The sequence below is a fragment of the Musca vetustissima genome, unplaced genomic scaffold, assembly GCF_032173495.1.
Source record: "Musca vetustissima isolate MV318-11 ecotype Yass unplaced genomic scaffold, APGP_CSIRO_Mvet_v1 utg6013, whole genome shotgun sequence".
NCBI classification, from domain to species: Eukaryota; Metazoa; Arthropoda; class Insecta; order Diptera; family Muscidae; genus Musca; species Musca vetustissima.
The window spans coordinates 778,984-797,160 of NW_026889308.1; the positions used below are offsets into that span (position 1 = coordinate 778,984).

At 34.9% G+C, this 18,177-nt stretch overlaps 1 protein-coding gene across 2 annotated transcripts; it reads right to left on the reverse strand.

Annotated features, from left to right (window-relative positions):
- Window positions 1–11,318: 11,318 nt before the first annotated feature.
- On the reverse strand, window positions 11,319–12,803 carry LOC133337057 (YY1-associated factor 2). 2 transcript variants are annotated; one of them, XM_061545323.1, is made up of 2 exons: window positions 12,620–12,803; window positions 11,319–11,641 (listed from the first exon to the last, which is right to left on the reverse strand). In XM_061545323.1, the coding sequence occupies exons 1-2, from the start codon at window positions 12,753–12,755 to the stop codon at window positions 11,325–11,327; spliced, it is 453 nt and encodes a 150-aa protein (XP_061401307.1). In that variant the 5' UTR covers window positions 12,756–12,803; the 3' UTR covers window positions 11,319–11,324. The 2 variants fall into 2 exon arrangements, with proteins under 2 accessions (XP_061401307.1, XP_061401306.1); XM_061545322.1 differs by having other exon boundaries at window positions 11,319–11,662.
- Between the last annotated feature and the right edge of the window lie 5,374 nt (window positions 12,804–18,177).

Below are 18,177 nucleotides of genomic sequence, written 5' to 3' on the forward strand. Positions count from 1 at the left end.
CTGAACACCTTCCACACACACACACATACACTGGCATATGTACATATGTAGGTAGGTGTTTGACACAGGATGCAATATAAGCGTTGAAAAACGTTCCACTGCCATTTCAAATTTCTGAAAACATCAAAGGAATGTTGTTTTGTGCGGAATCATGTTCTCACCAATACACTCACACTTGTCGCAATTTATCTTCTTCTCACATAGATACTCACTCATACCACGATGCCAAGTAGTAAATCAAGAGATGGTATGAGATACATGAACATTTCACCCACTCTTGTGTACATGTACTCACACTCTCGCGGCATGGCTCTCCACTCTTTCCTCTCAACGTTTGCCTGAACAGAGGAACCAACATTTTCAATAGCGCGCACACACACACATACACGTGTACCCAAGCATTCAGCTATACACCAACACTGCTCACCACTCACCTCTCCTGTAACGATATGCATGTCAGCAAGTATGGGATATCTGTGTCCGCGACTTGAATTGTCGAGAAAAGTGATACTTTTTGGGGCGAACCGCACCATCAGCCAACGAATTTCCAAGCTCACAGTGGGTTTTCATGAATTTCTCCGAACTTTATGGTGGCGTCCGCACCAAGAAGTACTCAGTTTGAGATTCGACAAAATGTCTGGCGTGAAGAACTGAGTTCTTGATGGGGCGCCGCACCATAAAGTTCCGAAAAATGTCAAACTCGACGCTGCGTACAGACAAATGAACGACTTGATGGGATATGCGAGCGGGGATAGAGTGCGGTACATAAAGTACGGTATTCCTTGTAACGCATCGGCTTGGTATGAAAAATGCCATACTTTGTGGCGCTTCTGCTGTACGGCTGTGGCAGTGTTTCGTCAGAGAACTATTGGAAGGAATCTAAAGGGCTGAGCTATCAAAGCACTGCCATGGCTATACGGCAATGCGCGCTCGTATATGTCACACTGGTACAATCTACAACGCTACATACAGACGGACAAGGTGGACGGACAGACAGAGTGGATAGATGGATGGATGGCCGAACAGCATACACACTAACGTACACTGTGGCGGCACAGCAGTGCCAGAAAAACTCGTCGTGGTATAGCAAGTAGTAGTGGTAGTGGCAGTCCAATGTAGATATGGATGGAATTTGGATGTTTGTATGTCGATCCTACATGTCTGTATGTACGTGTGCTTATGCACACTATTGTATGTATAGTCAATGCGATATGCAAGTACGTTCATACACTGGCACATACTTAGATACAGGCATTCAGTCAGTCAGCCAGCCAGCCAGACATATACTCGTATACCGAACAAGATGAAGCAAGGCATTGTCGATATGTGTATATGTGTGTATCCACAGAAGACTGCACATTCTTTATATTATCCGTAGTTTTAGACATCGTCTTACTTTCAATGTACAGGGTGATGCGTAAAGACGTTTCAAAAAAATAATATTAATAATAATATTCAATACAAATACAAAATTCTCGCTAATCCGTACAAATGATTGCAGAACCCAATCCGGATTATCGAGGATTTTTAAATGCCTTTCAATTTCCACACATTTAATGATTATAATATTTTATGTTTTTTATTAAATATAATTCAACATTCGGATTATAGAATGCGCAATGAGTAGTGAAATGAAGTCCGAATCAGCGAAAAATCCGACTTATCCAGATTTTCCTGTATAGTTAGTCATATCAACAATTGGCATAACGCAAAAAAGCGATTTTGCGGAAAATGCGTTTTAAGTTTTCAATTTACTGCCACTTTATATGGGACAGAGAAACTTCTACAGCTTCTCAATTAAAGTGTGTAAGAGATATTTACAGTATCGGACAAAACATATTGGACTAAATTTAAATTTTCATTAGACTTCATGAACATATAAAATTATTCAAGTTTAAAAACAAATATGCATTGAAAATCAAAACATAACTATTCTTCTTTAAAAACAAATAGGATTTATTCTACATTTTATAAAAAATTCAATCTTTGTAAAAAAAAATATGTCAAAAATTCACGCGACAAAACATATTAAACCAAACAATGCAATCAATATTTTGTGGAAAAGCTATAAGGTTGTCTATCGTTGTTTTGTCTATAGAAATCCAAGCATTTTCCAAGGCTTCAAAAACTTTTTTTCTTATCTCCTCTCACACCTTCTCTATTTATATTTTTATTAACTATTTCCATTAAATTTTCAATCGGATTTACGTCCGGTGATTGTGCTGGCCACTTCATTACTCGAATATCTTCTTTTTCAAACCAATCTTTTACATGCCTTGAGTTGTGTTTGGGATCATTGTCCTGCTGAAATTGCCATACCAGTGGTATATTCCATTCTGCATGGGGAAGCATAACACTTTGAAAGATTTATTGGTACATGAATCTATCCATAATCCCATTTATTTTGTGTATGAGTCCTAGTCCATTTCCAGAAAAGCAACCATAGACCATCACATTACCTCCCCCATGTTTTAATGTGCATTGGCAATATCGTGGATCTAACCTCTTATTTATTGGTCTCCGTATTCTCTTCATTCAATCAGAACACTTTAAATTAAATTTTGATTCATCCGAAAATAAAACTGTGGTCCACTTCTGTATAGACCAACTAGTATGTTCTTCGGCAAATTTTATTCGAGCTTTTCTATTTTTCCCAATATGAATGGCTTTTTTGCAGCTCGATAACTTTTAAGTCCAGCAGCACATGCTCTTCTTTATACGGTTCGACTGCTTATACTTAAGTTGAGAGTTTCTACCACACTCGTAGCTGATTTATCCGGATATTTTTTGAATTCTCTAACTATTCTTACATCGTCTTTCAATGTTGTGGCCCTTGGACGGCCACCGCAGTGAACAGTTTCTAGTTTTCCGATTGTTGTAAACTTTTTTATAATGAAGCTGACGGTTGATTTCGTCAAACCATACTTTTTGCAAATATCTTTTTGTGATAATCCGTCTCGAAAATCTTTAATAATTAATTCTTTGACCTGTACGTTGTATTTATTTCGCGCCATTTTCACGTTAACTTTAAAAATTAATAAAAACTTCACTTTTCATCTCGTAGACAGCCAATTTCAACTTTTACAAAATATTATATATATTTATTTCCCAATTTAATGTATTGAATTACGCGTATCCATATCTATAGTACTATGAATTTGTCTGTTTAATTTTGAAACAGAAAAGTCCTATCGTTTACCAATCAATCGATGCTACATTGAGGCCACCCTGTATTTACTACGAATGGATGTTCGCTGGTACAACATCCATCGAATATTTTGTTAGTAACTGTGTGTGTATGTGCGTTTGTATATACATATTGTAGATGGAATAAAAAGTTTCTCTGGAAAGCACAAACCGTACAAAATTCAAACTGAGAACACAGTCGGCTCGTTCTGTACACTGTGTGAGTCACTATTTGCTTGTGCAACTTCAAAAGGCTGGAAGCGATATTGCCTGTCTTCGGTGAATAAATGTTCGAGGTGCACCAAGCGCAGCGGCAGCGCTGTTGTTGTCTAGAATCGGGTTAGAGGAACCTATACGAGTTGTTGCTGTTCTGCCCTTCGCTTCGTGCACTCCGACACAGCCGGTGTTTGCTTAGCAGAACCTTGTCTTAAAGTCGATGTTGTTGTCAGAATAGTACCATGGAGGTTTGTCCTTCTGTGTGTATTGCAATGTTAAGGTAGAATATACATATTTATGTCCATGTGGGTATGTGTGTTTCTACTATGACTACTGTGCTATTGACAGTGTTGTCCTTCGTCGGCTCATTGCCACTTTGGACAGACAAAGGGATTCATTTAGACTCAATATCTAAATACGAATATATTTTCAACTGATTTTCGTTTGAAGAAATTTAGTCTCCAAATCAAAAATTTACATTAAAGCGTTCAGTCTATCAAACGTGGAAGTATGAAATATTGAAATTGAATATTGCCACATACATACGTACGGATTATATTTAATTATTTGGTGGACAATGACATTGGGGATATGCGTTCCACGCGAATGTCTACTGTAGGGACATTTGTAGGTATGTGTGCATTGTTACAAGTGTTCAAGCAAAGCAATGGAATATAGTGTGGCTCGCAAATTACAAGGACAGACACACACACAAACAAACTACAGGGAACTGAATGGTAAAAGATAAACATTCGCCTGCCAAGCAGCCTCACACATCGGTATCCACACTCACACCCAGTACACATACACACATTTCCCCATTGTTCTGTGTTGGTAAGCAACATTTCAGGGTTACCGGATTGCTGAAATAGACAACGGACACATCAGTGGTTTCCTTTCTTTACTTTACATGGTGCGTTAGCTCAGTTTTCATGTCAGTGTCATGTTTCCGGTTTTTAATCTTTTACTCGACGACGCATTTAGAAGCAAGGTATCGACATTTGTCGGCATTCTTTGTCGTTATCTAGTTGCAGAATATCCCATTTAAAGGAATTTGAGAAGAAATGGCAACACTTCGCCTGAACTGAATGTATCTTAGAGAACAGCATGCTGCTCAGCATGCAACGTACAAGCTCACACACACACACACACGTACATATTCTTTGGCCGTACGAATGTTTGAATGTTGAACGAAAGTGTATCGTTTGCTTCTTTTGTTGGCAATGTCCTGTCGAAATGTAAGCATGAACGTACATATATTTTACAAGTGTGTGTGTGTATTCGTTTAAATTCTTGGTATGTATGAAAGAAGAATAAATTCCTCACCTCCTTCTTTGCTTCATGCCGATGTCTCTCCCTCTGGTGCTTAGTTCAGCAGTTTTTGTTTGCTTTTCCCTCTCGTTGTTATTGTCTTTGTTGTTCTTATGTCGAGCTGTGTTAAATGTTGAAGTTCTTAAACAGCAAGCAACCTTTAAAGTTCAGCGACGACGACTTTAAGAGGAAAAATTTAAAGAATTTACAGCACTAAAACTAAACTTTGAGAACAGCCAAAGATCCCATTTCAGCGATGTATGGCGATGTTCGTCTCAAAGAAGAGAAGAACCGTTCAGATGATGCAGTGCAGCAATTTGGAATTCAAATCCGCGCTCTCATCCATATTCCATATAGCAAAGATATGTTGTGAAAGCGTACTTGAGATGTAATATCTGTTGTCGTTCCTTCTTGGCACCTTGACCCACCTTGGCAGATTGCCTCCGGTGTATTTGAGAGTTGCGATTTTTACGTTGATTTTTAGGGCGAAAATAGTCTGAAAATTTGACCATGTCCACGCGTTTCTCACTAATACCATGACTAACTAACGTATTGAGCTTGCCTGCTATAAGAATGTTGAAGTAGACGTAGTGTCCAACCTTGTGATACATGGGCTGGGGGATACATTAATTGACTTGAATGTATCCATATACCTGCATTGAAAATTTTTATTTATACCCTGAGTTCCACTGCGGATTGATGGACGAACAAAAATCTGAGTGGATTTGTGATTTATAAACGATATAAAGGTTGAATTCTTTAGTCAGCATGTACAGAACATGACTTCGGCCCATGGTACAATTATAAAAGGTAACAGCAAATACCAGCTGATTTGATTCCAACGTAATACTAGTGTCAATATGAATTTGACAAATTATGTTTTTAAAAACAGGAAAATTGGGAACGCATACAATTTGAAATTGTTCTTTATTAAATGTGCTCCTGTATTCAATTTACTCAATCTGCCTGCTGGGAAAGTTTGAGGAAATCTTTCTTCAAGGAATAACTCGCTATTCCAAGCATTTTCATATGTGTTACACATATATATGGCAATGGCTCAATTGTAGGAAAGATGTGGAAGCGATAGAAATATAAATTTGATAGATTTTCATTCATGTTTTTCAATTTTTATTTTGAGGATTCGAAAATATTTCATTTTCAAAATAAAAATAATTTGATGATAATTTGTTTGTTTACATTTTTCTGTCAAATGAGTTGACACTAGTAGAACTTACAACAACAAATTTCCATGTGGTTGTTGTATCGTTTTTTGTACAACAACGCTTGCTGTTACCTTCTATTATTATACCATGCTTCGGCCCATGAACGATAACAATAATTTCCGATATACATATCTGGCTTGCACATCTATAATGATAAACAAAAGCATATTTGATTTCTGCATCTTTTTATATCGATTTTCACAAACAATGGTGGACTGGGAGTGTGATCACTGCTGCTGCGATCAGTTATCTGGGCCGTAAAAATAATACAGTCAACGCTTGGTATGACGAATACTCATTTTATTCTAATTTTTACACTGTCTACCGCATATAACGAACGTGTCACCGACTGACACATTTTTAATAGTTAAATTATTAAATGTTGGAATAACTCGAAAATTCTATAGAAGGAACTTAATAAAAACATTTGCCGATACTTTGATAGCTTCACATTATATCCTGTATTCTCAATTTTCTCTCTTTACATTACGGCTATATCAATGGGAGCGTGTGAGTATTTAATTATATGTACGTGTGTGCGTCTGAGCCAGTAAGCGCGATGGCTATAAAATGTTAGGAATACGAACTGCTTTTGGCCAAACCCAGCAGACGTTAGACAACGAAAAGTTGTGTTCCAATTTCGAAAATGTGTTTTATAGCAACCCACTGATTATATGGCAGTGACCACTAGAGCATCACTTTAAATTTAACAATTTAGATAAAGAGTCAACGGGTGGTGTTGACAAAACTTTCAGAAACTTCTGAATATCTATTCGGCCTAAATATCCAACAATGAAATTTTAATAAGAATTGAAAATTCTTCCACAAAATCTAAAACTGCTGCGGGTGGTTAGAAACGGCGTACCACTAAACAAAACCTAACGAAGCAGCTAACATAAAGGACTAGCACATATTCGATGGATGCGAGCAGGTGGATGAAAATACATTCATAGATATGTGTGTGCACACAAAACATAACACTAAGGTAATTCTAAAATTGTAGGCATTATAACATAATATCGAAATGAAACTAATATTGTCTATTTAATCTGTGACAAATTTAGTAGTACAGATTTTGCTTCAAACCTCCCTAATAGGCAAATGGAGTAAATTGAATACGGAATTACATTTAATAAAGAATAATTTCAAATACAATGTGTACCCAATTTTCCTGCTGGGCCACTTTTAAAAGTATAATTTGTCATATTCAAATGGACACGAGTATTACGTTGGAATCAAATCAGCTGAGTATTGCAGTTACCTTTCATAATAGAACCATGATAGAATACATATAAAATAATTTTTTACATCATATATTTTTATTACAACGTTTGAACGTTCACATTTTGTGTGAAGCATTAAATCATTTAAATGACCTCTACCCGAACTGTTGCCAGAGTTGAGTCCTTTAATGTAATATTTCAATTTTAAAGAGAACAATAAAATCTCGATAATACGGACTGCATTTCACAACTATAATCAGGATTGTCTGTCTCTTTTTGACTTTAAATCCGTATTATGTATGAGTTGTTTTTTATATAAGAATCATAGCTTGGCACGACCCTACATTTAGGAAAGCTCATATTTTTGTAAAGAAAAACATTATTTCCTAACAAGTACTTCCTTACAGTACTATTATCTGTTTTAAATATGATAATTCTATTCGTTCTCCCAACACCACTTGTAATACCATTTCAAACAATTCATATCGCAACCCTAACAGTTATCCCACTACCAAAGTTCACGATTCAAGCTTCATTCTATACTAGATTCTGTTCCACGTATAAATTTTCGACCTCGTTATTACAATTTTCGGTATCCCAATATCACAACAATTCCCATACCAATTCAATGCCTCCATTTCCTATTCATCATCATCAACAGTGTACCAAACTGAATTATGTACAATTCGGTACTTTACGTATACTTATTGTATGATTTTCGTAAAACCGTCTCCTAACCGTACACACTAATACCTAATTTCGAGATTCTACCTCAATTCGTTCACTCAACATCAATTGTACTAAATGGTGTACCATTTAAAACTTGGTACTAATTTTGGTATAATTTAATAATAATTTTGGTAATTTGTGTACACTGTATATACACCAACCAATGACATACGCAGTGTTGTGGATTTTGCAGTGAAGACCAGCCAACTATATATATATATATATAATTAATAAATAATATACAGTGGTGGCCACAGAATTAAAACATTTACTGTGGTAAACATTTTTTGATCAGCCCTCGATTCGTTTGAAGTATTTTTGAAATTTCTTTAATTCTGAACACTTCGATATACTGCACTTAACAGATTTAGTGTGAAAATGGAAAATTATTGCATGCAATTTTTCCATAAATAACGGTTTTTATGAAAATACATCGACTTTGAAGTGGCCATATAATTAAAACATTGTGTGATTTTTTACTTTACTGCATTTTTTTGAAAATATTTTTTAAAAAGCTCTTTAATTTAGTTAAATTATGTAAACTAAGCAATGATAAAATCATTTACTGATAAAAAATTTTGAAAAAATCTGTAAAATCTATCAAAATTGCCAACAATTTGTACAGTACACCTTACATTCAGAAAATAACCCTTATTATAGAAAATAAAGGTCCAAATGCACCAGAAATTGCTAGAATTAGTAAAAAACAATAAATAATTCTCAAAATAAATAAATATTTGAAATAAAAACTCAAAAAAATGGGAATTAACCTAAAAGAACGATTCAATTTCGATAGCCTTTATTGAAGAAGGCCAGAATATTTTTGCAGTATGTGAGGAAATATCGATTGATATTGGTATTTATTATATCAAATCGATTGTTCGAGTAGTACAGAATATATTTTATCAAAAAATATACCAGTCACAACAGAAAGAACAGAGATCAACGCCTATGTTGACGAGTAAAAGTTTCTGCCACACAGCAGCATTTTTGATGCTCGACACAAGACTTTAAATTTTTGTCAAATTGTAAATTGTTTCTTTCTTTTAGGCTAAAATAGATTAAATGGGCATTATTCTACTCAAAAAATATTATTTTGGAAAAATATTGTCATGTTCAATAGATTTTAAGGGTCAAGAGTTAACCATCAAACATGCTGCTGTGTACCAGAAACGTTTTCTCGTCAACATAGGTGTTGATCTCTGTTCGTTCTGTTGTGACTGATATATTTTTCCGATGAAATATGTTCTGTACTACTCTAACAATCGATTTGATAAAATAAATGTCAATATCAATCGATATTTCCTCACATACAGCAAAAATATTCCAGCCTTCTTCAATAAACGCTATCGAAATTGAATCGTTCTTTTAGGTTAATTCCAATTTTTTGAGTTTTTATTTCCAATATTTATTTATTTTGAGAATTATTTATTGTTTTCTACTAATTCTAGTAATTTCTGGTGCATTCGGACCTTTATTTTCTATAATAAGGGTTATTTTCTGAATGTAAGGTGTACTGTACAAATTGTTGGCAATTTTGATAGATTTTACAGATTTTTTCAAAAATTTTTATCATTAAATGATTTTATCATTGCTTAGTTTACATAATTTAACTAAATTAAAGAGCTTTTTAAAAAATATTTTCAAAAAATGCAGTAAAGTAAAAAATCACACAATGTTTTAATTATATGGCCACTTCAAAGTCGATGTATTTTCATAAAAACCGTTATTTATGGAAAAATTGCATGCAATAATTTTCCATTTTCACACTAAATCTGTTAAGTGCAGTATATCGAAGTGTTCAGAATTAAAGAAATTTCAAAAATACTTCAAACGAATCGAGGGCTGATCAAAAAATGTTTACCACAGTAAATGTTTTAATTCTGTGGCCACCACTGTATATATATATATATATATATAATTAATAACATTTTTATAGCATTTTCAACTTCTCAAAATAGACGAAATAAAACGAACAAGAAACATATTTAAAATGACAAAATTAAATTTTATTATCATACGATTACTTCTGTATGTATATGGTGTGTAATTAACTATTAGCTTCCTTATAAATATTACCACAATCTCCAAATTCGCTTTATATGTAATATTCTAAAAATAAATATGTCAATGTGGATGTGAAACATTCTTACTGCGTTTTTCATTAAAAGTGTAAAAAACCAATATTTCGATCTTAACGATATCGATAATTTAATAGATATTATCTCGTTATAATAGAACACGGAAACAAAAATCATTTTCGGGTAAACATTTCAATGTAATTTCTTCTGCCCACCCCTTCCTCTGTCCTATCAGGAATCCAGCAAATATATAAATTAGCTATTCTGCCAAAAGAACATAAATACAGGCTTTATTGTGACAAACATAATTAGTGTTTATTGATTCGTTGTTTTATTGATGACCTTTGTTGTGGAGGTGGAAAACTTAGTCTAATTTTGTATTGAAAATCATATTTATACTATGTAATATAAATAATGTACTTAATAAACACAAAAATTCTTCATCATGCGTTATGATTTCGATAATGGTAAAAAATATACACAACGTAAGAACGAGTGATGCTGCTCTTTGTGTGTATTGTGGCTTAATATTCAGTAATACTTGCTTACATGCCGTTGAAGAATAGAGATTGTTATTATACCGGTTGTTGGTTATTTTCTATTTTTTATTCTGGATTATTAATTGCGAATGGGTCAGTCTTGTGTTATTTTTTTCTTTGCGATTTCCCGGTTTACAAATAATATGTTGTATTGGATAGGGAGAAGTCCGAAAACTGTTTTGTTCAGAAAAAATACAAGTGAGGTTGCAATGGGCAAATTAAAGAGACTTTTTGAAATCAGTTGCAATTTTTGACACTTTTGATCATGCTAATATTGTTCATATACTTGCTTCTGCTCCTTTCTAATTGTTCAATTAAATAAATTATGCATACATTTTACACTAAGGTTATGATACTTATTTACAACACTTTTTAATGTACATGGTATCGATTTCGATTTAGAAATAACAAGAATGTCTAGGTTTTGCAAAAAAACATAACGAGAGATGACAGGCGTGGTAACGCACACAAACATTTTTGCCTAATATAATCCAACCTTTGATGTAAGTAACATAATGTTCGAAAATCTCCTAGATGCAACTTTATGCTTACATACGTCAGATACAGATAGATTACTAATAGGATGTAAGTGCGCCTGTGTTTGTTTGTCGTATGGAACCTGTCGTGTCTAAAATATTACAGAATATATTTTCTTAAATTAAATTTATAACGAAATAAACCAATCGACACTCAGCGCACGCCTCAATGATATAACCTTCTTGTCTTGCTGCAAAACTGCAGGCAACGACGAGATCCGATCTGTTTTATGATCGAGATCCGATCGACATTCTTTGTTATATTGATGATCTTGGTTGCTTAACTTCTAGAATCGTTGCTCTCGCTGAAACTTTGCTCGCTTGACTCCCGTCTGCTACCCATCGGTTTCGGTTTGTATTCAGTTATGAAAACCGTCACGGAATTCACTGTCACCTCTCTTGTCTGGGCTGTGGAGCGATCGACATTTTTCAAACGGGCTGGGTACTTTTTATGTTTATGTTTGTCGTGACCCGAACTGTGACGTGACCCTGAGGCAGACTTGTTGCCATTCGGCATGGTTCCAGATGCACCGGGAAGTGTGGCAGCTTGTTGGGCAACGAGTGCAGAATTAAGGCGTGGTTTACGTGTCGAAGTACCTAGAAAACGGTCGAAGGCCACTAATTATAGTATTATTTATTCGATGTTTAACCAACAAAAAAGTAACAAAAAATTATAAGTCTTGCAGAATGTTTTGTGTGTGCGAGTGCGAGTTCAGAATTATATTTAACTTTGCGATATGTGGACATCTCCAAATACAACTAGACTTAGATGTATTTCTTTGACTATCAATAAACATTCCTTAATGTTTTCATTACTGAAATCCACAATTCACGAATTTTCAACGAAATAAATAACTGACATATAAACCATAAATTGAAAAAGTTCAGTTCTGAGGCCGTCAGGATAGTATTTCTGATTACAATGATAATGATATACAGACATCTCTGCAAAGACCTTAAAGACAGTTATTGTGTCTTTGTTCTCTCGAATGGCTGCTTCAAGAATGTTTTTTTTTACAAATTAGATTTAACGAATGTATTTTTACCATTAGATGAGTACAATAATACCAATAAAAACTATCTCTCAACTATTGACTGATTCACAGAGTAATTTGTTAAAAATGCACAGAGATCCGTTCGAAGTTAGCTCTATGTGGTTAAGATAATTCGTAAGCCCTTGGCCCTATGTCCAGCCTGACACCAATGTACAGACAAAATCCAGACAAGGTCACTCGATTTTACATTTTACGATTTTAAGGAGAATCATCCAGTATATATTTGAACAATTTAAATATTAAACAAAACAAACTTTATGCAGTGCAATTCACTGTTTTCGAGAGCGTTTGTGTCGAACATACAAACGCTTTTCTCGAGTGCACAATTGGCACATTGAGAAGGGTTGGGGGGATGTGCATATGTATGTATATCGATTTTGATGGGGAAGAAATGTCTTGACTATTTTGTATATCAGACACAAACGCCGAGAGGTCGATCGCATTTATTTAACATATGACTTGAACATTTCCCGCAAACACAAAACAATCATGCATTGGACGATTTTTGGAGGTCACTAACCTTTGCGTACGTCACACATACGACATTTAAATGCCTCGGCCGAGTTCCTGTACGTGCAAACACTGCAGTCCCAGAAATTTTCTTCAATGACTTTCGATTGTCGCTTTCTTCTCACCGGCGACTTCTTGTGATCCATAATAGAATTTCTTTCTAAATGCGAATCTTGTTCTGGATTTTCCAAAATCCCTTGGCCGATACAACAATTCCTGGATCTGTTTGTTGGATACTGAATGGCGCTTACGTCTCGGCTGCTTTATGCCAAACACAGCACTCTACGACCAGTTTGTCGTAGAGTGAAGTCCTCTTTAAACAGAATTTATGTATTCCGAAATATCCACAGAATATCTAGTTCCTCCAAATTCTATTACTCGACGAAAATGTGTTCATTGGCCCAATTTATTTTAACTTTTCTTTGCAGTTTTTTTTTCGTCTTTTTCTGTAACTTCGCGTGATGGTGTGAGTGATGCGTAAGAAAAATTAAAAACGCTCCATCTGCTACAAAGGGGGGAGAATACAGAATCGTCGATAAAGAAGGAACACAAAGTGGAAAATGGAAAATTTACGAATAATGTGCAATGGACACCACAGGAAGGGTATTGTTGAGAAAGACTGACATGGGGAGAATTGCCGGTAAGGGATACCGCAAGTCGGCGTTAATTGCAGCGTTATCGATAACAAATGCTATTTCGAATGACTAACTAATGCCATGTACAGACGGGCGTTCTTCTGCCCTGAATTACGAAATAATTACTTTAACATTACCGGAATTCGTTAACCCAGTGGGTTTAAATAATCAATTCCATTGTATATATGTCAAATAAATCTTCATAGAGTAGGCTAACCCGGTAAAAAGTTCTAATGTAAACGCCGTATAAGATATGTATGCGTAATTTTATATTAGGCGAGTTTACTTGCGGCAAGTCTTTGACTGTAGGAGAGAGGGGCAAGGGGAATAGAAATGGAAAAAAATTGCTCGTACCGACAATTTTCTGGCAATTCGTTTTGTGTATTTCGTATTTGTTGACATTTTATATTTATTTAAATGTGAAAAAACTATTGACATCAAATGAAAAAAGAAATATTTTTGAAATCGAATTGCCTTGTATAGACGCATGGAGCAAGTTCAAAAGGGAACGATAATAATTGCCGCAAGTAAACTCGCCTAATATAAATCAGGACTAATATTTACTCGTTTTCACAAGAAAACGATAACACTTAAGGGCTAAGCAGAATGCTCGCGGTGAGACATCCGTTGCGTTATGTGTTATCGAAAATACAACAACCACAAGGAAACGATAACACAAACGCTCGAAGTTGATGTGCGCTGCGCTTCGGAGTTAAATATATTTTAACTTTTTGCGTGCGTTAACGCGATAACAAAAAACGCTCAACGCGAACATTCAGTTTAGCCCTTTATCGTTTCCTTGCGGTTGTTGTATTTTCCATAACAGGTAACGAGAGGGCTGTCTCAAGATCTATTAATAAGGTCACCAAGATAGCAATCAAAATCGGAAAACAGCTGTTTTTTCTCAAGTCTAATGTCAAAAATTTCGACTTTGTTTACGTTTTCATAATGGAAGTCAATTCACAATAATGCATTTTGACAGCAAACTTGAGAGGTATCGATTATCAGCTGGTCTCCCTGGATGACCTTATTTATAGGCCATGGGCTGGCTCAACAATGGAATTGACAATTCAGACCCACTGGGTTAACGAAATCTGGTATAATATAAACGTACTATAATAAATACTCATAAATAGGTTAACCCGGTAAAAAAGTTGTAATGTGCATGCAGTTTTACCCAAATACGCATTTTGTATCAAAACATAACAACGTTACCTATTATCCGACGGGGCGTACAAAAATATTCAACTTACCGAAATACGTCGAATCCATATCTTCAAGAGAATAATATAAATATTAAGAGCCCCATACACTATAAATCATGCCGAGGAACCCCTTTTTGTATATGTGAGATTGACTAGTGTATGGCAAACTCTTCAATCACTATTCCAAAAAATTGATTTTTGTCCCAAAAATTGCATTTTGAGTCGTAAATTCAGTTCTTTTTTATTCCGTCACATTTTTATTATTTTTGTACACAAAATTATTTACTGACAACTTTCAAAATGAATATTATTTACCAGATTGATAGTCTTGATTTAGATTAGGCGAGTTTACTTGCGGCAATTCTTCCTCAAACTTTCCCAGCAGGCAGATTGAGTAAATTGAATACGAGAGCACATTTAATAAAGAACAATTTCAAATTGTATGCGTTCCCAATTTTCCTGTTGGGTGATTTTTAAAAACATAATTTGTCAATTTCATATTGATACTAGTATTACGTTGGAATCAAATCAGCTGGGATTTGCTGTTACCTTTCAAACGCTTTTCTCGAGTGCACAATTGGCACATTGAGAAGGGTTGGGGGGATGTGCATATGTATGTATATCGATTTTGATGGGGAAGAAATGTCTTGACTATTTTGTATATCAGACACAAACGCCGAGAGGTCGATCGCATTTATTTAACATATGACTTGAACATTTCCCGCAAACACAAAACAATCATGCATTGGACGATTTTTGGAGGTCACTAACCTTTGCGTACGTCACACATACGACATTTAAATGCCTCGGCCGAGTTCCTGTACGTGCAAACACTGCAGTCCCAGAAATTTTCTTCAATGACTTTCGATTGTCGCTTTCTTCTCACCGGCGACTTCTTGTGATCCATAATAGAATTTCTTTCTAAATGCGAATCTTGTTCTGGATTTTCCAAAATCCCTTGGCCGATACAACAATTCCTGGATCTGTTTGTTGGATACTGAATGGCGCTTACGTCTCGGCTGCTTTATGCCAAACACAGCACTCTACGACCAGTTTGTCGTAGAGTGAAGTCCTCTTTAAACAGAATTTATGTATTCCGAAATATCCACAGAATATCTAGTTCCTCCAAATTCTAGTACTGGACGAAAATGTGTTCATTGGCCCAATTTATTTTAACTTTTCTTTGCAGTTTTTTTTTCGTCTTTTTCTGTAACTTCGCGTGATGGTGTGAGTGATGCGTAAGAAAAATTAAAAACGCTCCATCTGCTACAAAGGGGGGAGAATACAGAATCGTCGATAAAGAAGGAACACAAAGTGGAAAATGGAAAATTTACGAATAAGGTGCAATGGACACCACAGGAAGGGTATTGTTGAGAAAGACTGACATGGGGAGAATTGCCGGTAAGGGATACCGCAAGTCGGCGTTAATTGCAGCGTTATCGATAACAAATGCTATTTCGAATGACTAACTAATGCCATGTACAGACGGGCGTTCTTCTGCCCTGAATTACGAAATAATTACTTTAACATTACCGGAATTCGTTAACCCAGTGGGTTTAAATAATCAATTCCATTGTATATATGTCAAATAAATCTTCATAGAGTAGGCTAACCCGGTAAAAAGTTCTAATGTAAACGCCGTATAAGATATGTATGCGTAATTTTATATTAGGCGAGTTTACTTGCGGCAAGTCTTTGACTGTAGGAGAGAGGGGCAAGGGGAATAGAAATGGAAAAAAATTGCTCGTACCGACAATTTTCTGGCAATTCGTTTTGTGTATTTCGTATTTGTTGACATTTTATATTTATTTAAATGTGAAAAAACTATTGACATCAAATGAAAAAAGAAATATTTTTGAAATCGAATTGCCTTGTATAGACGCATGGAGCAAGTTCAAAAGGGAACGATAATAATTGCCGCAAGTAAACTCGCCTAATATAAATCAGGACTAATATTTACTCGTTTTCACAAGAAAACGATAACACTTAAGGGCTAAGCAGAATGCTCGCGGTGAGACATCCGTTGCGTTATGTGTTATCGAAAATACAACAACCACAAGGAAACGATAACACAAACGCTCGAAGTTGATGTGCGCTGCGCTTCGGAGTTAAATATATTTTAACTTTTTGCGTGCGTTAACGCGATAACAAAAAACGCTCAACGCGAACATTCAGTTTAGCCCTTTATCGTTTCCTTGCGGTTGTTGTATTTTCCATAACAGGTAACGAGAGGGCTGTCTCAAGATCTATTAATAAGGTCACCAAGATAGCAATCAAAATCGGAAAACAGCTGTTTTTTCTCAAGTCTAATGTCAAAAATTTCGACTTTGTTTACGTTTTCATAATGGAAGTCAATTCACAATAATGCATTTTGACAGCAAACTTGAGAGGTATCGATTATCAGCTGGTCTCCCTGGATGACCTTATTTATAGGCCATGGGCTGGCTCAACAATGGAATTGACAATTCAGACCCACTGGGTTAACGAAATCTGGTATAATATAAACGTACTATAATAAATACTCATAAATAGGTTAACCCGGTAAAAAAGTTGTAATGTGCATGCAGTTTTACCCAAATACGCATTTTGTATCAAAACATAACAACGTTACCTATTATCCGACGGGGCGTACAAAAATATTCAACTTACCGAAATACGTCGAATCCATATCTTCAAGAGAATAATATAAATATTAAGAGCCCCATACACTATAAATCATGCCGAGGAACCCCTTTTTGTATATGTGAGATTGACTAGTGTATGGCAAACTCTTCAATCACTATTCCAAAAAATTGATTTTTGTCCCAAAAATTGCATTTTGAGTCGTAAATTCAGTTCTTTTTTATTCCGTCACATTTTTATTATTTTTGTACACAACATTATTTACTGACAACTTTCAAAATGAATATTATTTACCAGATTGATAGTCTTGATTTAGATTAGGCGAGTTTACTTGCGGCAATTCTTCCTCAAACTTTCCCAGCAGGCAGATTGAGTAAATTGAATACGAGAGCACATTTAATAAAGAACAATTTCAAATTGTATGCGTTCCCAATTTTCCTGTTGGGTGATTTTTAAAAACATAATTTGTCAATTTCATATTGATACTAGTATTACGTTGGAATCAAATCAGCTGGGATTTGCTGTTACCTTTCATAATTGTACCAGGACCAGATTGATATGGTTTCATTTTCAAAATCAAAACTATTTTGATTTTCTTCATGCATTGTGTGTGTCACTCATACATAAATAAACTTTCAAAAAATAACATATACTATGCTGTACGGCATGATGTATAGTGTATGGGGCCCTTTACAACAAATGGTCTGTTCCCGTACTGCAAGAATCTACTAGATTTTACTTTTTTCTTCGATATCATAAAGGAAAATTCGTTATCGTAGTTAAAAGTAGTAGATTCTTTCAATACGGGATCAGACCAAAAATTTTAATATTATAATAACTACTCAAATATTTTATATTCTAATTCAAAAATTCATATTTTTATTATGTTCTGCTTTTATTTTCGACAAACGAAAAACAAAAAAATACGTTCTGTTATAGTTGAATTTGTTCAACTTTGAAAATTCGTACGTCGACGTATTTCGGTAACTTTCATATAAATACATGTGTTCTACTTTTGTGGTGAAAAAACGTCGAAATTTTTCAACATTGACAATACGTATTTTGAATTTTTTTTTTGTTTTTTGAATATTATTTCAGTCATTGAA